The sequence below is a fragment of the Ascaphus truei genome, chromosome 20 (genome assembly GCF_040206685.1).
Source record: "Ascaphus truei isolate aAscTru1 chromosome 20, aAscTru1.hap1, whole genome shotgun sequence".
NCBI classification, from domain to species: domain Eukaryota; kingdom Metazoa; phylum Chordata; class Amphibia; order Anura; family Ascaphidae; genus Ascaphus; species Ascaphus truei.
This window is the reverse complement of record NC_134502.1, coordinates 12,643,256-12,668,041: the sequence shown is the minus strand read 5'-3', so window position 1 is coordinate 12,668,041 and position 24,786 is coordinate 12,643,256. Positions and strand designations below refer to the sequence as shown.

The following is a 24,786-nucleotide window of genomic DNA, read 5'->3' as shown; positions in this document are numbered from 1 at the left end:
CGTTAACTTTCATCTTTGTTGAGGGCAAATAATTTGAAGACCCTCATTTAAAATCCCGTTTATTAAAAGGTCCCAACCTTGCAAGGGGAAGAAGTAACCAGGACACAGATAGTTTCATAGAGAGGGTTTTTATTGATATATAAAGCATGGGACACTTTTTTTAAAATAAGGAACCAATTTTTACACCAGTCTGGTACTTCCAAGATTGCACAATGATACAGCATTCCCTGTTTTTCATCCAGGGTTCTCTGCAATTTTAGGGTCATTTGAGAATTTTATCAAACACAGAAGAATTTACAATACTTCTGATCTCAGACGCACTATTAGAGAGGGTTGGGGTTCCTTACAATGCATCTGATCTCAGAGTTACTATTAGAGAGAGTTGGGGTTCCTTATAATGCATCTGATCTCAGACACGCTATTAGAGAAGGACGGGGTTCCTTACAATGCTTCTGATCTCAGACGCGCTATTAGAGAGGGTTGGGGTTCCTTACAATGCATCTGATCTCAGACGCGCTATTAGAGAGGGTTGGGGTTCCTTACAATGCATCTGATCTCAGACGCGCTATTAGAGAGGGTTGGGGTTCCTTACAATGCATCTGATCTCAGACGCGCTATTAGAGAGGGTTGGGGGGTTCCTCAGAATTTCACTTGGGGTTCCTTAACCAAAAAAAGGTTGGAAACCACGGCTCTAAGGTTAGGTAGGGAAAACTAATGTGTCCCCTAGGACTGGACACCTCAGTAAATTATCCTGCTACGTCTAGGGCTTTACAGTTCAGGGAAGGAGTACTGGGTATCTCTAGGTCTGGAGAGGGACACTGAGTCTGGCAGCTGGCAGCTCTATGACTGAACAGGAACACAAGAGCCTGTCATGTCTAGGACTGGATAGTTGTTGTATTCAGAGCCTGGTATTTAGGACTGACGTATCCTATATACAGAGCCGCCTTCATCTGCCTGAGTCACGAAACTAGCGCAAAAACCCAAAGCTTGGCACCTATGGGGCTAGAAATAACTGAAAATTATTTCAGGATGCAGAACCTGGAACCTTTAGGGCTAAATAACATTGGAATGAGCATGGGTGGGGGTGGTGTAACAGAACCTGTACATTTTAAGGAATTGGCCTGCCATGTCTAGGGCTGTACAGTTTAGGGAATGAGCACTAGCTACCTTTACGGCTGGACAGATCAGTCATATAGCACTCAGGACTGGGTTTACCTTTTAATATGTATCACTGAGGAGCAACGTAGCGCATCAAGGGTTGGGTTACACTACCACCCTGAGGTAAGCCAAGTCCTGAGTGCCTCCTTGTTATGAGCTCATTTCTCATACCTTTGTCCCTCACTCTCCTCGATGTAGTATATATGGTTAATCTGTAGAGGTTGGACCATAAATTTGAAGATTAGGTGGGCAGGTGGCCTCTAGGATTTGTGGTTCCGGCCTCCCCGGCTCTTCAGAAGCCTCTCAAGATGCTGGCTGTGTACTTGGTTGATGAAGGTAAAATAGTCAGCACCAGCAGAGAAGGGAACACCCAGCTGAGACTCTGGGACAGGAGGGACTTCTGGGTCCTAAAGAAGAGAGGGCACTTTTGGCAATGACAGTGGCACAGACAGAATGGATTAATGTCCTATGGAGACTGCCCCCTCCCTACCCCCCCACAGGGTGACACAGTGACATACAGAAAGCACCTATGTCCCACGAAACCTGCACATTCCACTGTGGGGTGACATGCTGTACCTCCCCTTACACTTTGGAAAATCCTTGTACTATTTCTCTGCTCCTTGGTTATGTAATCAAGGTGCAGAGAAATAGTATAATGATTTCACAAATATTTTCCAAGATGTCACGTGTAGTCAGCACAAGAGTTTAGAAGTTTGTTTATCCTCGGAAGATAATTATTTACAATATCCCCAAGACATCATTTCAGTAAGCGGAATAATATGGATTTTTGCTCCACTGATGTAAGGATCTCCACCTCCACGACCTTAAACCCAAATTTCACCCAGGTATAAGTTACACCAGAATTGAGCCTCAATTTCAGATCAGACCAGAAAATCAAACTGGAAATCAGAGAGATTTATTTCGTTTGAGAGAAGAAGAGGACTATAAGACGAATAAATAGATACAGGGTTCTACGGTTGAGATTTAACGAGGGTCAGAATATCATCTTGATGGATCTCAGGTGGTCATGTTCTTTTCTCCAGGGATGGACGGGGATGTGGGAAATCTGATGAAGGAGGTGGTTATGGTCAGTTCTAAATGAAGAGGGAGATGGTGAGGGGTAGAAGCTTCTCATCAGAAGACTTCATAGCTGTAACCATATTAAGAAGATGGATAAGACAGATGGACTCTCATCAGGTTTTGGAGGACGATTGATTATATCTGACTTTGGCGTGTAAAAATGGTAGACTGGTCTGGTTGAGGACCCTCGTTTGCTCTTTATGGACCACTCCAAAGACTGGTTATGGGGGGTATAACATGGCAATAAGGAGGGCAACAGGGCATTAGTTGTATAGGGAGGGGTAAAACAAGTTACTAGAGAGGGCAGCAGGATGTTGGGTTGTATAGGGCTTGGTATTACAAGGCAGAGAGACCTGTGTCCAGTCCTTTAACCATTTACCTCAATACAATTACCACAGTACAGGCAGTCCTCGTTTTACAACGAATGGCTTATCCAACGCTATGCAATGCATACCTATGTTCATTTTTACAACGCCAAAACAGCTTATCCAACGCTGTTACGATGCTTTGCAAAGTTGTTTATGTGTATATAATATATATTATACTATATAATATATTATATTTTTATATTATATATTATGTTATATTATATATATAATACAGTAAATGCACTATATAATTTATGTGTGTGCTGCATATCTTATTGTCTGCGTAAAATATTTTGTGTATTTTAGCATTAAAAATGCCTTCAGGAACGGAACCTTTCATTTAAACAGTGTTCCTATGGGAAAACGTGTTTAGCTTTACAACGTTTCGCTATCCAACGGCATTTTGAGTAACGCATTGTGTTGGATAACCGAGGATTGCTTGTACAGTATAACAACACAACAAAATTTCTTCTGCTCAATGTTATAGTAATACAGGTAACACAATCATTACAAGAGCAACCGAATATTAAAAACAAAAGACACACTATTACAGTGACTACATAATGTTGCAATGTTACAATATAATGTGTGAATATTAGTGATAACACTATTGCACTGATAACAAAATGTTAAAAGGACACTATATAGCACAATATGACAGTGATAACACAGTATATTCTGCATTACAATTTTGCAGTTTTAACCAAGTATAAGATTAACACAATCACACAATCTCATTGTTTTGTTGAAACAATCTATGCGATATTACAACACAAATACAATTATAATAATGATACAATATGGCAATGATAACACAATTGAACGCCATACTGTAGTGATAACACAATATGACAGTGATACAATGTAACACAATATTGTAGTGATAGCCCAATTAAACACAACATGGCAATGATAACACAATGTCACAACAGTGCAGTTCTAATTCACTTTATGATTAGCACAATCACACATCCTAGTATGGACCCATAATCCTTACTATCAGATCAAGGCAGCCATTTTTTAAGATGTGGACAAATAAATCAGACAAAGAAGCTGGCTGAGTTGTGTGCTAGAACAACAGGTGACATCTTGGTAATTGCGCCTGTGGGAGTGGCCAGTGGGTCTTTAAAGCTGCAGTTCAATCAATATCCTGCATGTGTGGGGTTTTTTTTTTAATAAATCAGTTCTGTAGTAAGAAAAAATACTTTTAGCATTTTCTGTTTAAAAAAACAACAACTTTGAAAGACCAATTTTCTAGTATTCTATTTTAACAAGCATGCTCGTTCCTATAGCAACGATTTACATTCCCCATATTTAAAGATGTCGCCAAACTTTGCCGATCAATAGATGGAGAACGAATTGACCGGCAGCTATGCAGTTCTTTAGGTAATTAGAGATTGCCCACATAAAACTATTGAAGTAAAACATTTTTTAAAAAAAGACTGAACTTTAGCTTCAAGCCCCTAAAATCAGTTAATACCACCCTCCTCTTGCCCCCCCCCCCCTACTATATTCCATTTATTATTACTGCAAGTGTGGTTAGTACAGAATGATGTGTGCAAATCAAAGTCGTGGGTTAGTGTAAAATGGTGTGTGCAGATGAGCTGGGATTAGTACATGATGCTGTGTGTGCAAAGGAGGGACTTGGATTAGTACATAATGCTGTGTGTATGTAGAGGAGAGGCTGGGATTAGTATATGATACTATATGTGTACGTAGGGGTGCCAGGTGGCTTCTCCAAAAATACTGGACACAATGGCGAAAGGTGCGATGCACTCGAGACACACACATACACCCCTCTAACCTCTCTCTGCTCCATGCTGTTTCCTGCTCTCCTTGGCGCCACCCCCAGGCTCCTAAAAAAAAACCTTGTCCTGATTGGCTACAGCAACCAGTCAAGATGGAGGAAGCTGCCCAGCACCCTAGCAACAGCGCTGCTCTCTCCCTGCTCAGGGAAATCCTGCGGCCCTCCACGCCGGTCATGTCACTATGTCCAGAGAGGTGATACCGGAGACACATACATGTCCAGTATTACCTCATTTTATACTTGACAGAGTCCAAATACAGGACAGTCCGGTTCAATACTGGACACCTGGCAACCCTAGACAGTGTACGCACACTGAGCTGTGTTCAGTTAAGGATGCTGTATGCTTTTGGATGTAAAAAAAACCACATTGCAGTTATTAGTAAAGGTTAATGTGCAGAAATGTTGCAATGGCTAGTACAGGATAATGATTGTGCAGAAAGGAGCTGTGATTAGTACAGGACACTGTGCAATTACATAGTGTCTGTGATTAGTACAGGATGCAATCATACAGTAGTAGCTGGGATTAGTACAGGATGCTGTGCTAATAGTTCACCTTCAGGCTCCCATTGTCGTGGGGACCCTGAATAGTGTCAGGGAACCCTGGGGAGTGGGTAAAATCGGCCCTCTGATCGTCCAGTCTACGGCTCTGGGACTGAGCGAGCATATCCATTAGAAGGTTCATCTCAGGAGGTGGAGTAACTGGAGCTGCAGAGAGGGTGAGATACACAGCATCATTATACAGTGCAAGCATGTGCAATTCTCAGTGTATAGATTCTCAGCATGATTGTAGGGTGCATTCTTTTCATTCATTAGTGTATAAGTTCTCATCATCCGTATAGATTGTGTCACGTTCATGATAAGCATAAAGATACTCAGCTTTATTATACAGCGCAGCATGTGCCTTATCAGAGATACCCAACAATATTTACAAAATGCTTCCTAATGTGATTCACTCAATAAGAGCCTCAACAGAATATAAAGAAAATATAACCTTTCATCTAGTCATTAATAAAGAGCAAATAAGGAGAGAACTAACTAAAACAATGAATGACTAGAGCTGCGACTGAATGACTGTAAACACGGTTTAATCTGCTGCGTGAGGGTAAAACGAATGGGTATGAGGTCTGAACCATATAGTGCATTGGTGACCAACCTGACTGGGAGTTGGAGCCAGAATTTACCAGAACAATTGTCAAAGGGCCACAATCACAAAATGAATACTTACCTAATCATTCATTCTCTCTCCCCTCCTTTCCCCTCCCTCCTCTATCATCCTCTCCCCTCTCCCCCTCCCTCAATTATCCCCTCCACTCAAATCCCCACACACACAATTACACACCCCTTTATGTTGGACCACGGTGAGGGGCCTCTGGTCCCGCGTTGATGAAGTGAGGCCCAACTTCCGGCACGGGTATGCAGGGGGCGCAAGCAGAGTAACGGGGGAGGGAGGGAGAATACAGTAGGGCCGGCCGGCTGCCCAGGCCCCCTTACTGAGCAATTAGTAACAGTACTTGCTGAAAGAGCCGGGTTGCCGATCTCTTACCCGTGTTGTACCTGCAGCAGGAGTCGCACACGAAGCACTGAAGTGCCTCATGCGGACGTGTTGGCAACCCCTGATATAGTGTAACACCATGTGTACAAATGAAAATGGATAAAGGGCGCTCCTGACTGCGCTAAGTGACATTTAAAATCAGTACTACATATTGATACTCAAAAGAGAAATAATATATGTAGCCCTACTTAGACCCCCCCACCTCCCCCCTCTAGGAGATCTTGCCTAGGCTACAGGTACGTGTGGTGCTGGTTACCTGTGAGGGTCCAGGAGAGATGAGATGTAGTGGGACACAGGACAGGCTTTAGGGTGATCCTTAGGTTCTTTCCATGTGGTGGCAGCGCTTCAGGCACAGCAGGCTGCAGAAAAGCTGCAGCCAGTCCCTACCATGTCAGTTCTTTTCTCCAATACCTCTCTAGCCAATAGATAGCAACTCTACTTTACTTAGTACAGCCACTGCAGGATGGTATTACAGCGTAGCCCAGTGACACAAAGTGAAAATATAAGCTCTCAAACCCTTTTCTGAACTTGTTCTCAAATTCATCCCAATGTAGCAATCTTCAAAAATGTGGGGAGCGCAGGCGCCGAAAAAGAGGTAAAGTGCGCAATGGTACAATATTGCTTCTCAAAAAAAACCTGAATGTAAAATAGTGGATCTGCACTTACATTTTTCTGTATGAAATTAGGCAAAACCAATCGTGGCAATCCTTAAATAGGTTACCAGTATCTCCTCTGCACCTATTACTGAACAACTGTATATATATATATATTCACAATGTATTTCTTTTGTTTGTCTGTCCCCACTTATCCGCCAACGGAATGGGACATTTTGCCATGGATGTTTGACCCTGACCGAAACGCCGCTCGCATTCCGCCGCCGGAACATTTCACTGCAGGGCAGGTCCCCGCGGGACACCGCCCGCAATGTCCGCTCCGCCGCGCACCTGATGCCGACAAGCCAAGCCAGGTCTGCCGCTCCGACAACTGCATGTTTAAATGTCCCCGTGCGGGACCGCTAAACCTAGACGGGATGTTCCGATGGGGTATTTAAAGATGGTGCGTCGGAGTGGCCAGCCTAGGCGGTGTAGTAGTCTCGTGCGGGACGCTTAAACATGCAGTTGTTGGAGTGGGCAGTCAGACGCTGGGTGCAGGAGCGGACAGCGCGTTGAAGTGTCCCTCAGCAAAATGTCCCTGCGGAAAATTGTTCCGGCGGCGCAACGCTGGTGGTGTTTTGGTCGTGGCGAAACGTCCTAGACCGTCCCTCAGGGGACCTTCTTATTAGCACTTTAGTAACTAGGCACATGGTGTTCTACTATATGGTTCAGACCTCATACCCATTCGGTGACATCACGTGTTGCCCTGTTAGTTATACAGTCGTAGCTCATTATTTTATCTAGGTCTCTCCTTATTTGCTTTTTATTTTACGGATTAGATAAAAAGTTATATGTTCTTTATATTCAGTTGAGGCTCTTGTTGAGTGCATCACATCGGGACCCCGTTTGTAAATATTGTTCAGTTCAACAGTTCCCAGATAGCACATCTATTATTAATAAACACAGTATCCCCGCAAGCTCTAACCCCAGAACCCACCACATCATATATATATATATATATATATTTGTATCAAAGGAGTGTTACTGAGCGGGGCCAAATGTATACAACTAAAGAGAAAAATACCCAACGCTACATCCAATGTGACAAAATACATAGTTAAATACTTCAATGTTAGTATTCGTACTAACTTACTTAATGAGTAAGGGTCATTTAGTTAATCTCTTTGGCCAAAGCGTTATAAGCCTGCAGCCACGTCACGGCATTGCCAGTACGCAGGTCCTAGCACTACCTGTGAAACATTCTCATTTACCTCTGCAGGGGAGGGAGAATGGCATTAATAGACGTGTCCTGCACAGGAACATGGAAAAAAACTGCTGCTTACAAAATGGGGAGGGGTGAGCTTAAACCCTGGGAGGAGGAGCCACTAACCTCCAAACAACTGATACCAGTTGAAAATGAAAGTTATGGGGTTAGAGCAGGGGAGCGAAACTTTTGCTGCTGCGCCCCCCTGTCCCACTTGCCCCGGTTCTCACGCCCCCCCTCCCCCCATCTTGCATCCGCATAAAATGACACTGCGGGGTCATGTGATGTCACGTCACATGACCCGCGGCATCATTTGATGCGTGCGACGTCACATGGCCCAGTGGTGTCATTTGATGCGCATTGCCATGGTGACGCGTCACACTGCCGGCTGAAGCAAGGTAAGGGGAGTGTTGCAGGGGCCTCAAGCGATCACCCGACAATTAATTTAAATGCCTTGGGGAAGAGCATGGGGCCTCTGCAACCACCCGCACCCCCCCCCCCCCCCAGAAAAATCTGCCGCCCCCAGTTTGCGCACCGCTGGGTTAGAGCTTGCTGGGATTGTGTGTGTATTCATTTTAATTTTCAACATTGAAGTATTTAACTACTGTATGTATTTTATTGGATGTAGCATTGGGTATTTTTATCTTTTGTTGTACGCATCTATTATTGTATAGAGATAACCATCATCATTATTACAGCATTGTGTGTTCATTATCCGTGTATAGATGCTTAGCATTAGTCATTATTGGTATGTAGATATTCAATATCATTATACAGCGCAGCTTGTTGATTATTAGTAGATTCAGTATCATTACACAGTACAGCATGTTCGTTATCAATGTATAGAGTTACTCAGCATCATTATACAAGGTATGTTCATTATTAGTGTATAGACGCCCAGCATCCCTATATAGTGCAGCGTTTTTCCTTATCAGTGTATAGCGTATAGCGATAGTATTATACAGTTTGGCATGTTTATTATCAGTGTATAAACTCAGCATTGCTATGTAGCGCTGCATGTTCATTATCAGCGTATAGACACTCGTTATCATTACACAGCACAACGTGTTCATTAACAATGTTTAGACATACTCGCTAATGCTCTATTCACTGAACTTACAGCTGTCCTTGCCGTCCTGTGCTCCTCCGCTATGTACGATCTGGATATTACACCGCTGCTCATCTATTCGTGCGCCTTGGACGTGGGTGAGTAGGTTGAAAAAGCCTTCTTGTTCTTTTGTGGTGTCCTGCAAGGTGACACCGTGACACAGACAGATGGGAGCCTGTCCCTCTCACAGCATGGTGACAGTGACACAGACAGAAGACACCTATGTCTCATGGAGTCTCTCTCTCCCCGAATGGTGATATGGTGACACAGAAAAGTCACAGAAATGTCAGCAATGGTTAAAGGTCAAATGAGGTATGGAGGGGAGAGGTAAAAATAAGAAGGAGTCAAGAGAGAGGGGAAAGGTTTAGAGGAGTGAAGATTAAGGGAAGGGAGAGATCAAGAGGATAGGAGAGGCCAAGAGACATGATGAGAGGTCGAGAGGAGGGCAGGGCAAAGGAGAGCCGAATGTAGGATAGGTCAAGAGAGTAGGGGAGGTCAAGTGAGGGAGAGAAGTCGAGAGGGGGGAGATGATAAGATAAAGAAAGTCAAGGGGGGAGATAGGCCAAGAGGAAGGGAAAACCTGGTGCTCCGTGTTCCTCAATTGAAATGAATCAGGATTGGAAAAAGAGCATTCTCAGCAGAAGTGACCAAGCTTTGGGACAGCCTCGTCAGGAACAACACGTTAATAAAACATTGATTTGTTGATTAAGAGAGCAATGGAGAACAAGAGAAGAGAGAGATCAAGGCAGTGGGGATCCACCGTCTTGAGAGGGGTGGTGGTAAATTCAGCAGGATGAAAAAAAAGGGGGGGGTGGCGAGCATGCGTATTTTAAGTGAATCTTATTTGTGTTTTGTCACTGAAATTGTAATTATACTCTCAAAAGTTTTTCATTCAATCAAAAACATCAAAACACAATTTCAGTGACAAAACACAAAGAAGTTTCACTGAGAACGTACTTACTGTTTTAACATTTCCCTTTTAAAATCTACCAGCGATTATCTACTATTCAACCGGTTCTAATATAGAAATGCTGCCTTAATCCGACCTAACAAATTGCCCCTGTCAGCTTTCAACACTTGACACACTAATCTTTGTTATTGAAGACCAATAAGAAAGATTTTTGTGTCAAGTTGTGAAAGTTGTTGGGCTCATATTACTCATTGTTTTTAGTTTTTGCTTAGGTAATGCAATAATTGAGGAAGGACGTGGATAAATGTAAAGTGCTTGTTAGAGTCTTACCTATCTACTTTAAGAAACGTTTAATATGTTTTCTATTCCTCTACATACAATAATTTATTACAACCTAAGTCGCTATGATCCAATATATATTAATTGGCTCTTTTTCATTGTAGATTGCCTTTCTCTATTTTTGTTAACATAATGCTATTATACATGTACAAGAAATGTTATGTGTGTCCCCTTGCTTCTGCGCGCCCACGTGTCCCCTTGCTTCTGCGCATACACGCCGTGCGCCGTAGGCCTCTGTGCACAACCAACACAGGCCTCCCCCGTCACTTCCGTTACACTACTTCCGTCAGCATGAAGGTAATTTGTGTAAGCAAAATTTTTGTAGGTGCCAGCAAAGAAGTTTCACTTCAAAAGGCACTCAGCAGAAGTCCCCAGGCTTTGGAAAGATCCCACCTTACAAGCTTTTAAGAAACCACTTAAGACCCAACTAATCTGTTAAGCATATGGGCACTGGCCTCAATTGCTCACCATATTGATCTGCACTGGGAAACCCTTGGGTAGTCGGTGTGCAAAAAAAACATTGATTGAGAAAGTAGTGGAGAACAAGAGAATAGAGAGAGGTCAAGAGGGGTGGAGGAGCCATCATGAAAATAGAAGAGGTCAAGAGAAGAAGGAAAGGCAAGAGATGTGGGTAGTCAAGAGAAGAATGGAAGTCAAAGGGATGAGGACTGCAAGGAGAGGAGGCGAGGTCAAGAGGAGCGGAAAAGCAAAGTGTCGGAGAGGCTGAGAGTGAACGTTCATTCAAAAGGGGCATGAAAGAGAGCCTGAGAATGGGGGAGATGTCAAAACAGGAGAGGCCAAGATTGGGGGGAGGTTGAGAGAGGAGTAGATTGCAACAAGGGGGGGGATAAGGGTCAATAGGGTCGGAGAGGTCAAGCGAAGAAGTGAGGTCAAAATATGGGAGAGGCGAATAGATGGAAGAAGGCAAGAGAAGAATGGGAGGCCAAGATATGGCAGATACCAGAGACAAGAGGTTAACTGGACTACGGTCCAGGGATGAGGTTTGCACCTTGTTGTACCTTGAAAATGTATGTTCCCCTGTTCCCATGTTTCATTATAAGCATGTATTTTAATGTTTTAAAGTGCATTTCTGTATCTCCAGTTCTGGAGGTCGCAGAGAGTTCATATTTGGCCAATATGTGGAGTCACTGTAGGCATTAAAAACTGGCAAAGGTCGACCCACTGAGCCCACCAGAATGGAACTTATTAGTATGTGTAGATATTAAAGTGTATATGTATTTTATTTTGGATCTGTTCTGAAAATGCAGACGCCATTTGCTAGGCTAATAGGTCATGAAGGGCAGACGGCTGAGTAGCCTAAGCACGGCAATCAAAAAGTTAACTGCCTTGATTGTTACCCAATGTCTAGGGATTAAGTATTAATTAATCAATAAATTCTGCCAGTCTGATTGTTGCCAGTCTGTTAGTCTGTGTCTCCACATTAGAGAGTGGATACAGATAATTGTTCACCAATAGGCTGTGTTCAATGTTAAGAATAGGGTTGCACAGGTATATAAACTGTGTCAACCCTACAGTTTTTAGTTGTGCTGGAGTTGTGCTTCTGATTCCATCTTGAATGTCACTGAACTGCTGGAGAATTGCTAGTGGATACTTCTCCATCCCCTAACCCTAAGTAAGTGTTATCTTCTTGTCTGTTAATTGTACTATATTTCTGTGTTCACATTATTTAAGGAATAAATTATATTTTATTATCTCTAAGCCTCGTTCAGTTCAACCCAGATATTTGGTGTTCATTATATCTTGTCATAAGCTACCGTGACTAGCTCTATAATTAACTGGTGGCAGCGGCGGGATTGAACTGGACCTGTGCTACAGTATACTGCGGGATACTGTAACATAGTAGGAACTTGATGGTAATTGCAAGTTCCTGGGACTAAAGATATTGAACACACAGTAGTGCAACAGTTAACACAAGTTGTAACCACCTCACTGCTGCGACTGAACCATGAGCGAGGCTGAAGGCTCATCCAACATATGGACCCGAGCTCAGCTGAAGGACAAGTGCCGTGAATATGGACTGCCCTATGAGAACCAGGAGGTCGCAGACATGGTTGACGCAATCGGTGACTATGAAACCCGGCTTGCAGAGCCTCAGGATACGGCTCAGCTTGCCCTTTTACTGCCACCCGGAGATCAGGGAAGGAACCCAGTGCCGGGGCGGCGGAATCTCGGGGAGGGCACGAGTGCAGCTCCCGGAAGCAGTGCAACAGGAGGGGTACTGGTTGCTGCGGCTACCAGTCCGTTCACCCCTGAAATGTTGGCACTAATTACTGCATGGGGAGACAGAGGGACACCGGAGGAGCGGCTGCAGTTTATCACTATGGCAGTGAACAGACCCGCTTATTGCCCCCCTGTTCAACCCAACACAGATTAACTCAAGCTGGACCAGCACAGTCTCACCAGGTTCGTGGAAGGCACTGACCAGATTGACAGTTTCGTAAAGAACTTTGAAACGCAGTGCCGGCGGTACAAAGTGCTTCCCCAGCATAGGGTTGCACGTTTGGACTCCTTACTGTCCGGCTTGGCTAAGCAGACAATGATGTCGCTTCCAGATGAGTATGCTGATGACTACGAACACCTGAAAGAACTGTTATTGTTTCAGTACGGTTTTACCCCTGAAGCCTACCGGGGTAAATTCCGGCAGGAGGAGAGGCAGCCCCAGGAGTCCTATGTTACCTACGTGACCCGCATGGCTTTGTACGGGATACGCTGGGTGGAGGGCTATGAGGCACGGACTTACCAACGCCTGCTCTCATCTTTCAGGAGCAGCTCATGGAGCAGTGCCCGCCGGCGGTGAGGGCTTGGGTGTACGACAAGAAGCCCCAGACTTATGAGGAGGCGGCGAGGCTTGCAGATGACTATGTGGCCAGCCGAGCCCTGATGACCGCCAAAACAGTAGCCACGGCGGCGGTGGCGGCGGCACCGGCCAGAAAGTCTGCCAATACCCCCCAATGGACTCAGAGGCCGCCTGTGGGCAGCAGTCCATCGAAGGCGGGGGAGCTCCGGCACGAGCGCCGGTGCTACAACTGCAACCGCCCTGGTCACATCAGACCAGATTGCCCGAAACCCCTGCGTTCCGGCGGACCCCATCAGGGGCAACGCACCCCAGCTGCGAAGCCGGTAGCCCGCGTGCGGGTGGCTTCCACCACAGACTCCGGACCGGTCCTGGAGACAACTCCCAGCGAGACGTCCCATGCAACGCCTGTCCCGGTTTCATCGGTGCCTACAGCCAGGAGCGGAGGACATCTCAGTGCGGACCTGCAGCAGACGGACGGCCGGAGCAGACATCTCACCCCGGTCACAGTGGGTGACCGGCAAGCAGTCGGCTTGCTGGATTCAGGAGCTGCAGTGACCCTGGTCCGACCTGATATGGTCCGGCCAGAGGAATTGATCCCAGGCCCTGGGATACAGATCACTGTGGCCGACGGAGAGCCATGTTTCCTGCAAGTGGCCAGAATCTTTTTGGATTGGGGGGAGGGCCAGGGTGTGCGGGATGTGGGGGTTTTACCCGGTTTGGATGCCGATGTTCTTCTTGGCAACGATCTGGGACCGATGACCTGCACCTATGACCGAGTGCCCAAGCCCGCTGCAGTGGCAGCGGTTACCCGGAGCCAGACAGCGGCAATGGCGGCGGCGCCAGTCCCCCAGCCTTTGGGACCAACGTTAGCGGAGGGCGCAGAGGAGCCCGGGGAGGTAAGCCAGGATCAGTTGCAACCACAGACTGACTTACTGTTCCCCCTCACCCTTCCCCATTCCCCGGACAATGACATGACTGGGGGTTGGCCAGAATTAGGAGCCCAGTTTAGGGAGGCAGTGAAGACAGACCCTACCCTGGCCAGCTTGAGACTTCGGGCGTCCGAATCTCAGGCAGGGGAAGGCACTGAGCACTGCCTATGGTATAAGGGACACTTGTATAGAGAAGAAGGGAACCCAGGGATAGAGGAGGGATTGACCGGTAAGCGACAGCTAGTAGTGCCGCAGGGGTACCGACAGCAACTGTTACGGGTAGCTCACTCTATTCCGTTAGCGGGACATCAGGGGGTCAACAGAACGCGGGCCCGGTTATTACAGCGTTACTACTGGCCGGGGGCATCTCGAGATGTGGGCAATTTCTGCCGCTCTTGTGATGCCTGCCAGCGAGTGGGTAAGGCGGGCGACCGTGTGAAGGCATCCCTGAAACCCCTACCGATAATAGGGGAACCCTTCCAGAAAGTAGCGATGGATCTTGTAGGACCCTTTATGATTTCTAGCAGGCAGGGAAACACTGTGGAGCAGGTGGAGATAAGGGCACAGTTGAGTGCTAGGCAGAAGGGAGAAGCCAGGGACATGCTAGCTAAGTATGGGGCCCTCTTCACTGACATGCCAGGGACCACACACCTCACAAAACACCCAGTGCACACAGGGGACCTGCAGCCTCTGCATAAGCATGCTTATAGAGTGTCAGCAGAGGTCAAGACCAGTATGGAGAGGGAGATAGAGGAGATGCTGACCCTAGGGGTAATTACTCCGTCCCAGAGTCCTTGGGCAAGTCCGGTAGTCCTAGTTCCTAAGAAGGACAAGACCACCCGGTTTGTGTGGACTACCGCTTGCTCAACGCTGGGACGGTGTCAGATGCCTATCCCATGCCCCGCATGGATGAGTTACTAGATGAACTCGCGGGGGCAAAGTATCTGACCACTATGGATTTGAGCAAAGGCTATTGGCAAATCCCACTGACCCTGGAGGCTAGGGAGAAGTCAGCATTCATCACTCCAAGTGGCCTCTATGAGTTTTTGGTGATGCCATTTGGGATGAAGACTGCCCCGGCTACCTTCCAATACCTGGTCAATAGGTTACTGGAAGGGATGCAGAGTTATGCCAGGGCTTACTTAGATGACATTGCTGTCTTTAGTAATTCCTGGGACTCCCATTTAGGACATGTAGCTGCGGTGCTACTGCTGCGGCAGAGTTTATTCGAGCATTTGCCCGTTCTCTGCCGCAGCAGTAGCCTGGCGCGCGCCCGAGAGTGACGGGCGCGCGCCGAAGCAGCGGAAGAGCGCCCTCCGATCGGGGCGCTCTCCCTACCGCTGCCGGGTCCGCCGGGTCCCCCGGAACCCCCTGCCGCTGTCCCGCGATCGCGGGACACCAGGGCTCCCTCGGGGAGCCCCTGGACGCGCGTGCAGGGGGCGCACGCTCCCGATGACGCGTGACCGCGCGTCTATGACGCGCGGCACGCCGAGGGGCGGCCACTAGCAAGCCGGGAGATTTCCCGGCTTGCGGTACCGACCACACTCGGATAAAGTGTGTCGGTACTGTAGATAGGATCAGGGAGGCTGGGCTTACCTTGAAACCCACTAAGTGTATGGTAGGGATGGCAGAGGTCCTGTACTTAGGGCACAGGGTGGGTGGAGGGCACCGCAAACCAGAGCAAGCCAAGGTAGAAGCCATAGTTCAGTGGCCTGTTCCAAAAACCAAGAAACAGGTCATGGCATTTTTGGGCACCGCAGGGTACTAAAGGAAGTTTGTCCGACAGTACAGCGCCGTGGCCAAACCCCTGACTGATTTGACTAAGAAGCAACTGCCTGTGCTTATCACCTGGACTCCTGCCTGTGAAACTGCTTTCCAAGCACTGAAAACTGCGCTTGCTGGGGCCCCCATACTGGCTGCCCCAGACTATACCAAACATTTCCTCATACAGACTGATGCCTTGTACTATGGCATTGGGGCTGTGTTGAGCCAATTGGGGGACAACGGTAGAGAGCACCCTGTGGTGTACCTCAGCCGAAAACTACTTCCCAGAGAGGTGACCTATGCCACCATTGAGAAAGAGTGCTTGCCCATTGTGTGGGCACTCAAAAAACTCCAGCCCTATGTGTATGGAAGGGCTTTCATGGTCCTCACAGATCACAACCCCTTGAGTTGGCTGCAGAGGGCATCAGGGGAGAATGCTAAGTTGCTAAGGTGGAGCTTGGCCTTGCAAGAGTTTGAGTTTACGATTCAGCACAAAAAGGGTAGTGAAAACAGCAATGCTGATGGACTTTCACGTCAGGACTATCCCTCTGAGACTGAGTTCGTTAAGGGTGCCAGCAGTGCCCCACTCCCCGTTAGGGCCAGTGGGCCACAGGTCACCCATTAAAAAGGGGAGGTGTAGAGGGAGAAAGGGGGTGGCCCGGTATTAAAGGGGTTGCACCCCATATGGCCATCCCCTGACCTCACCAGAGAGACAAGAGGTTAACTGGACTGCGGTCCAGGGATGAGGTTTGCACCTTGTTGCACCTTGAAAATGTATGTTCCCCTGTTCCCATGTTTCATTATAAGCATGTATTTTAATGTTTTAAAGTGCATTTCTGTATCTCCAGTTCTGGAGGTCGCAGATAGTTCATATTTGGCCAATATGTGGAGTCACTGTAGGCATTAAAAACTGGCAAAGGTCGACCCACTGAGCCCACCAGAATGGAACTTATTAGTATGTGCAGATATTAAAGTGTATATGTATTTTATTTTGGATCTGTTCTGAAAATGCAGACGCCATTTGCTAGGCTAATAGGTCATGAAGGGCAGATGGCTGAGTAGCCTAAGCACGGCAATCAAAAAGTTAACTGCCTTGATTGTTACCCAATGTCTAGGGATTAAGTATTAATCAATCAACAAATTCTGCCAGTCTGATTGTTGCCTGAGGGCATGGGTTAGTCTGTTAGTCTGTGTCTCCACATTAGAGAGTGGATACAGATAATTGTTCACCAATAGGCTGTGTTCAATGTTAAGAATAGGGTTGCACAGGTATATAAACTGTGTCAACCCTACAGTTTTTAGTTGTGCTGGAGTTGTGCTTCTGATTCCATCTTGAATGTCACTGGACTGCTGGAGAATTGCTAGTGGATACTTCTCCATCCCCCAACTCTAAGTAAGTGTTATCTTCTTGTCTGTTAATTGTACTATATTGCTGTGTTCACCTTATTTAAGGAATAAATTATATTTTATTATATCTAAGCCTCGTTCAGTTCAACCCAGATATTTGGTGTTCATTATATCTTGTCATAAGCTACCGTGACAGGGACCACATTGCATATTAAATTTATACATACCTTTTATAGGTTCTGTTTTTTAATTGTATAGAAGGGAACCACTGTCATATATTCCATCTATACAAGTAGAGTTTTATAGGGTTTCAGTTCATAGGGCCGAGTCTCCATCTTATATTACATTTATACAATGCGACTTTTTGTAGGATCTGTTTCTCAGTTTATAGAACAGAGTTCCCATTGTATGCTCCTTTGATATAGTAGGACTTTATTTGCGTTTGTAACTTTAAACCCTGTATTGCACTGACCTAAAAGTAAAATGTGCTTCCAAAGGCAAAAGACACAACATGTAGTATGGGAATAGAAATTTGGTGCACTCAAAGGGGGATTTTACTAGAAGCTTCTCTACTTGATTAAATATAGAAGTTTCAAAATATAAAAAAAACAAAACATATATATATATTATATAATAATATATAAAACTCAGAACAAAGGAACTTCATGAACTATAACACCACAAGATATTACAAAATAACCATGTAATAACAGAGATAATGTAAGGTAGTGTATTCTTAGAGATCTATGTGAGAAGTTTATAAAAATATACAATGTATCATAAACAAACAAAAAAAAGATATTTTTTTGAAAATACCACAGTCTTTAGGTTGAGGTCGCTTATACGGTCCAAAAGTTATTTTTATATAAGTCCTGCTTAGCTGTGGTGCAAGTAACTGGCAGAAGTAAAATGCACTCATGAGGGTCCTTTCATAAAATCACTCGACAGATTGATTATAAGGTCTCTAGGCTGGCACTGATGCGACTACCGTGATTGCTGGAAACCGGAACGCGGCTATAGCCATTTTTCTTCATCACTGCCTATTCCTGTCACATCCAACGCGTTGCATACTGCACAAGCACTTTGTCAGTGGTCCATGACTAAGTGCTTGCAGAAGCACGAAACGCGTTGGATGTGACAGGAACGGAAAGTAGCACGACATTGCGTGGGAGAAAGGGGAAAGCCTTTCCGATGCCAGCCCTATCATCAGTTCGACGCGCGAGATAACGAAAGGACCCTTGTGAGTGCATTTTTACGTGTACTGATCTCTATTCAATCAACAATATAATACACTGGTGGGTCTCCACAGGGGCCCCCAACCTCCTCTGTCTCCCGTCCCTTCCATCTTTCAGCCGGTCGCGGGAGCGGAGCTACAAGCGGAGAAATAGCTACAATCAGACGGAGCTACAGGCAGAGTGGCGAATAACAGGGAGAGTGAGAGAGGTGAGTTGGGGGAGAATGAGAGTGAGAGGAAGGAAACAGTAAGAGAGAGACTGGGGGACATTGAGAGAAGGGGGAACAGTGAGAGAGAGAGAGGGACAGTGTGAGAGAGGTAGGGCCCAGCATAATTAAGGTTAAGCTTGCTAATTGCCCCTACCAGTCATGATGGCGACCCAGTGTAACAGGGTCAGAGTGGCCATCTTAGTCTGTAAAATGGCTTACAGACTTGTCAATAAGCTACATTAGCTATCTGTGTACCTTGGTTTCTAGGCATCTGTGTATTTCTATGTGTTTCTGTGTGACTTATTGTATGCTTGGGCCATTATCAAAGGTTGGGTGGCTAGCATACAATGAATCAGAGACTTTGTGTGGGACCCAGTGCAGTGTCTCTTGACAATGGTGAGGCAGAGAAGGGTGAGCAGTCCTGCTGGTAAGGTACATACAGTACTCCAAAAGGAGTATGGTTCTCTACTCAGCAGCCAAGCGTCTACCCCTGCGGGAGGGCTGTAATTGGCCGCCAAGGCTCGATTCACATTGGTCAGTTCCAATTTACCATGCTCACTAAGTCCCTGGGGCTGTCCTTAGGCACTGTCACTGCCCACAGCTCTGATTGGTCCGTCCGGTTAAGCCCTGATTGGTTCAGCAGAGGAAAGGTCTCAGCTGATTAGTCAGCACCCCATCCTCCATGATTTCACATGGAGGCCGAGGTCCTATACAAGCCGATGCTGATCAGGGCTCCACAGTTGTTCATGATTGGTCTCGAACTGTGGACCGGTAGGCGGTGATCCCTGGTCCTGGGATAGTCTGGACTGACGGAACAAGATAAGCTCACTTCAGCAGAGCCCTACAACTAGTGAGTTAGTAGTCTCCCATAACCCCTTGTTCTGGTGAGTTTTGCCATGTTTGTGTACTGTATTGCCCCCTGTTGACTCCGACCAGAATAAACCTTTTCTTATTTGACCATCTTGTTCTCCCTGGTGTTTGTGATCCCTGTGAAAAGTCTGGTCTCCCTTGACAGGGAGAGAGAGGGGGGGGGGACAGAGTGAGGGGGAACAGTGAAGGGAAGAGGGGGAACAGTGAGAGAAAAGGGGCCGCAGTGAGAGAGAAGGGGACACAGGGGAACAGAGGGGGGGAACAGGGAGGGGGAACAATGAAAAAGAAGGGAGGAGGGGAACAGTGAGATATGGGGACAGTGAGAGAGGGGGGAACTGTGTGAGAGGGGGACAGTGAGAGAGAAGGGACAGTGGGAGAGAGATGGAGGAATGGGTAAAGTTCAGCACAGAGAGGGAGGGGGGGAGAGATCAGCACAGGGAGAGGTGGGAGAGAGGGGTAGAGATTGGCATAGAGAGGGGGGAGAGATCAGCACAGGGAGTGAGAGAGAGACGCACAGGGCGAGGGGGATAGAGATGAGCACTGAGAGAGCGGGAGGGAGATCAGCACAAAGAGAGAGATCAGCATAGCGTGAGAGAGATGTTATAGGGAACGGTTATATGGGGCAATAGGAGGTGTTATAGGGAGTGATTATATGGCAATAGATTACGTGCGGACATTTTAGGGGTTTTATGTACATCATGTTGCCCATGTCTCTCTATCTTCGCTTCCATTTTCTTACAATATAATGTAGTATGCTAGTATTGTTAAGTAGATGCATAGTGGTAATGCACTCACAAATTAGTAGGAATAACTTGGATCACTCTCGCAGTTCCAGATAAGTTATTGGTACAGTTCCAGGTAAGTTGTTGGTGCAGTTCCAGGTAAGTTGTTGGTGCAGTTGTCAATCTATTACCGTGCCCCAGGGGTACCCAGCTCTGTTTACATCTGTGCTTGGTCCTTTACTACTGCCTGCTTCACCACACACTTGTCTCCACTCACCCAAACCTCTGTGATAACATCTCTATGAACCTGGCAGCTGCGTGTTTCTTCCTGTTATCCTTCATAGTACTCCTTACATGTTATCTCTGTCCAAAAGCTTAATCAGGGGAGTGGACCGATAGAGGTGTAAGTAGGGCGGTAGACGTTTAATCTGTGGTTGACACACTATGGGAAGGCCCCTAGCATTTGCTATAGCTGTAGGTTTCCATAGTGAGTCAACCACACATTAAATAAGTTAGGGTGGGATGGGTACCCATCCTAACTTATTTAATGTGTGGTTCAAACCTATCCCAGCTTCATATTGCAAAGCTAGTATAACCATCTTTACATTGATGAGACCCATGAGGTCCAAAAGAGCTGTCTGTTCTTTAACCCAGGCTGTGCTGAAAAGCTGTGTAATATGGCAGGCCTAAGCTAATAGGGCTCCATGTTAAAATGGATAAGAAGCAAAATGTGTGCTCTGTGTGCTCATTTGCATGTAATTTCCCAGAATCCCCGGCTGCAGTGGAAGAAGCACTGTACGCTAACAGATAATGGTGAATAGCCGGGTTGCAGACCTGTCTGGGAATGTGTGAATGTGTTCACAAGTGATATTTTTTCTGTACATAGTGAGTCATGAGTCCACAGTCCTGATTCCCCTACACATAACACTATTGGTTCTCACCCAACACTGATACCTGAGAACAATACTGTACGTCTGCCTCATTGTACTTATCCTCTCAACACCTCATCCATGGATGATTACACCAGTGTATGCTAATCAGTTGAACACCTCATGCACAGAGGAAAACGCCTGCCATGCGCTATTTGTGTAGGCTTCCCGTCTCCAGCTTAGAGATAACAATGAGACCTCTGCAATCTCAAAAACCTATGCGCAAGAAGGCCGCGTACGATTGATATGTTGGTCCATTAGAAGGCACCACAACCTACAAAGTATTTTACTTTTTCTGGGACCCTTTAGTGTACACATGTAATAAACAGTACGACTGAGACTCCAGTCTATAGACTGTGACACAAACTCCCATTGTATACATGGAAAATACAATGGACACTCTGTCCTATAAAATGAGACACAGACCCTATCAAAGTCCTACTGTATAAATGGAATATATAGAAGTGCGTTGTCCTATCAGCATTTCCTCTTGCCTTTTTTTTTAATGCAGCAGTTCCTTGCATTTACAGCAATGCAATTATCTAAGATGCTGATCGATCCGTTCTCTTGTGATCAATCAGCGAAGACCCTGCTTCCCAGGGCATACAATACGGCTGCCTATTTTAAAAGAGGAAGTGGTCTAGCTTCCTAAATGGTTGCTATAGCAACCCAAGGAAGCTTAATACATTAAAAATTATTAATAGGGGCATAAGGAATGAAAAACAACAACAAAAAACAAGTGCAATAAGTATAATCTAACACTACACAACTGATTTAAAAAAAAACAAAAAAAAAAACTTTGTATTTGGAATAAAATGCTGCTTTAACTGAGATACGTACCCCATAAAAGTCCTATTGTATAAATTAAATATTCAACAGAGGTTCCATCCTTTTAACTGAGATGACACTAAATTGTGGAAGGTAGTAGAATCAGAGCAGATGTAATTTCTCTCCAGAAGGACATGGGGAGACTGGAAACTTGGACAGGTAAAATGGCAGATGAGGTTTAATACAGATAAATGTAAGGTTATGCATTTGGGAAGCAAGAATAAACAGACGACTTACAAATTAAATGGGGATAAATTAGGGGAATCCTTGATGGAGAAGGATTTAGGAGTGCTTGTAGACAGCAGGTTTAGCAATAGTTTAGCAATAGTGCCCAAAGTCATGCAGTAGCTGCAAAGGCAAACAAGATCTTATCTTGCATTAAACGGCCAAGGAATAGAAGGGGAGTAAACATAATTATGCTCCTTTATAAAGCAATATAAAGACCACACCTTGAATAGGGAGTACAATTTTGGGCACCACTCCTTAGAAAATACATTATGGAACTAGAGAGAGTGCAGAGAAGAGCCACCAAATTAATAAAGGGGATGGACAATCTAATCTAAATTAGATTTATTTACATTAGAAAAGAGGCGTCAGAGGGGATATGATAACTATATACAAATATATTCAGGGACAGTACAAGGAGCTTTCAAAAGTACTATTTATCCCATGGACAGTACAAAGGACTCAGGGCCATCCCTTAAGGTTGGAGGAAAGGAGATTTCACCAACGACAAAGGAAAGGGTTCTTTGCAGTAAGGGCAGTTAAAATGTGGATTTCATTACCCATGGAGACTGTGATGGCAGATACAATAAATTTGTCCAAAATAGTTGGACATCTTTTTAAAAAGGAAAGGTATACAGGGATATATCAAATAAGTAAACATGGGAATGATGTTGATCCAGGGATTAATCCGATTGCCAATTCTTGGAGTCAGGAAGGAATTTATTTTTCCCCTTATGAGAAATCATTGGATGATATGTCACTGGGGTTTTTGTTTGCCTACCTCTGGATCAATATAATGTAATTATAGATGTTGATATAGGATAAAGTATCTGTTGTCTAAATTTAGCACAGGTTGAACTTGGACTCACGTCTTTTTTCAACCTCATCGACTATGTAACTATGAGATGCTGACCCTATAAAAGTCCTATTGTATAAATAGAATATGCAATGGAGACGTTGTCCTATGAATGGAGAAAAAGACTGTATTGTCTATTAAAATAAATAAAATTCCCATTGTTTAAATGAACATACAACAGAGGATCCATCCTATAAACTGCGACAAATACCCTATAAATGTTTGATTGTATAAATAAAATATGCAATGGCTCTGTCCTATAAACTGAGAAATGCACCACATAAAAGTCATATTGTATAAATAGTATGCACAATGGAGGTCCGTCCTAAAAATTAAAAAAAAGTTCTTATTAAAATCCTATGGTTTTTAATGGGACATACAATGGAGGCTTTCTCATATAAACTGAGATACAGACCCTTTTAAACATGCTGGGGAATACTCTTATTTTCTTTGTTATACCTAGGGCTTAGGGGAAGGCCATTTCTCTGTGCACTTAATATGTTGACTATACCCACATTTCTCTTTATCTTATATACAGAGTGCTATCCAGGCAATTATACTTTTGAAGACCTTATAGAAGTCCTATTGTGTGATGGAATATATTAAGGAGCTTGTGTCTTATGGATTGAGACACAGGCCCTATTGTATAAATAGAATATTCTGTAGAGGGTCCACCCTATTAACTTAAACACAGATCCCATAAAAGTCCTAGTGTATAAATAATAAATACGATAGAGGCTCCATACTAAAAATTAAAAAACGGACCCTATTAAAGTCTTATTGATTACATTGAATATGCCGAGGAGGCTCCGGCCTGTAAACTGAGTCATACCCTATATAAAGTCTTATTGTATAAATGGAATATACTCCTTCTTATAACCTGAGACCTAGACCCTATAAAAGTCAGATTGTGCAAATAGGATATATGATGGAGGCTCAATCCTATAAACTGAGACACAGACCCTATAAAATGTATGTAGAGGAGCTGCTTGGGATTTATCCCTGGTATACACACAACCCTTGCTCACCGTGGATCCTGTTCCTGTTTCAGGCTGGTTTATGGAGTCGATGCTGGCCAGGTCCTCATCTGTTACCTCTACAGGATCCATCCCGCTGCCCCCTCCAGCCCCGGGCGAACAGATAGCTGTGTGCCCACCCGGCCGTACAGTCCTATAAAATGTCCTGTGGGGTCACCCCCCCCCCCCTTCCTGCTGCATCATTAAATCATCTCATAATAAGGGAGGCCACATCTGTAGGAAGGAGCTGGTTAATCCCCCATTAAGATTATCTGGGATAATTGTTCCTGGAGCAGAGGGTGTGTGTATCTGTGAGTGTATACATTTGTCTGCTTATATATGTGTGTATGTATGTATCGATATGTATGTGTGTTTGAATTGATATGTATGAATAGATGTGCGTATATATACATATGTATGTGTGTGTATATACTGTATGTGTAGATATGTGCATAGGTATGTGTGTATAAATGTGTATGTATCGATGCGTATAAATACTGTAGATATGTATAGCCAACATTATTGCAACGAAAAAAGTGTGAAACGTCGCGATTGTTACTGTGCTGCATGGTAACGTGATAATCGCTATATACATTATTTTACTTCAATACCTTGTGTTGGCCACTCGTGTCTCATGGTCACATTGTTGTGTTTTGCTTAACCCCACGTTGTTCAGTAAAATGCATATGCGTTCCAGGGAGATGTCTACGTACTGTGCTGCTCCAAATCCTACCCCTACCCCCTCCATTGTACCCTAACATTTTATTTTACAGTGTGAATCAGCTGGATGGGATATGGCCCGGCAGAAGGTTTTATAGTGAATATATATATAGCAAATGGAAATATTACTGTGTGCTCAT

At 45.1% G+C, this 24,786-nt stretch overlaps 1 protein-coding gene across 3 annotated transcripts; it reads right to left on the bottom strand.

Annotated features, from left to right (window-relative positions):
• Positions 1-112: 112 nt before the first annotated feature.
• Positions 113-24,090, bottom strand: PCP2 (Purkinje cell protein 2). 3 transcript variants are annotated; one of them, XM_075577280.1, is made up of 4 exons: positions 23,939-24,090; positions 8,943-9,069; positions 4,967-5,118; positions 113-1,565 (listed from the first exon to the last, which is right to left on the bottom strand). In XM_075577280.1, exons 1-4 carry the CDS (start codon positions 24,017-24,019, stop codon positions 1,419-1,421), a joined length of 507 nt encoding a protein of 168 aa, XP_075433395.1. In that variant the 5' UTR covers positions 24,020-24,090; the 3' UTR covers positions 113-1,418. The 3 variants fall into 3 exon arrangements, with proteins under 3 accessions (XP_075433395.1, XP_075433396.1, XP_075433397.1); XM_075577281.1 differs by lacking the exon at positions 113-1,565 and adding an exon at positions 2,059-3,792; XM_075577282.1 differs by lacking the exon at positions 113-1,565 and adding an exon at positions 2,059-2,252.
• Positions 24,091-24,786: the final 696 nt, after the last annotated feature.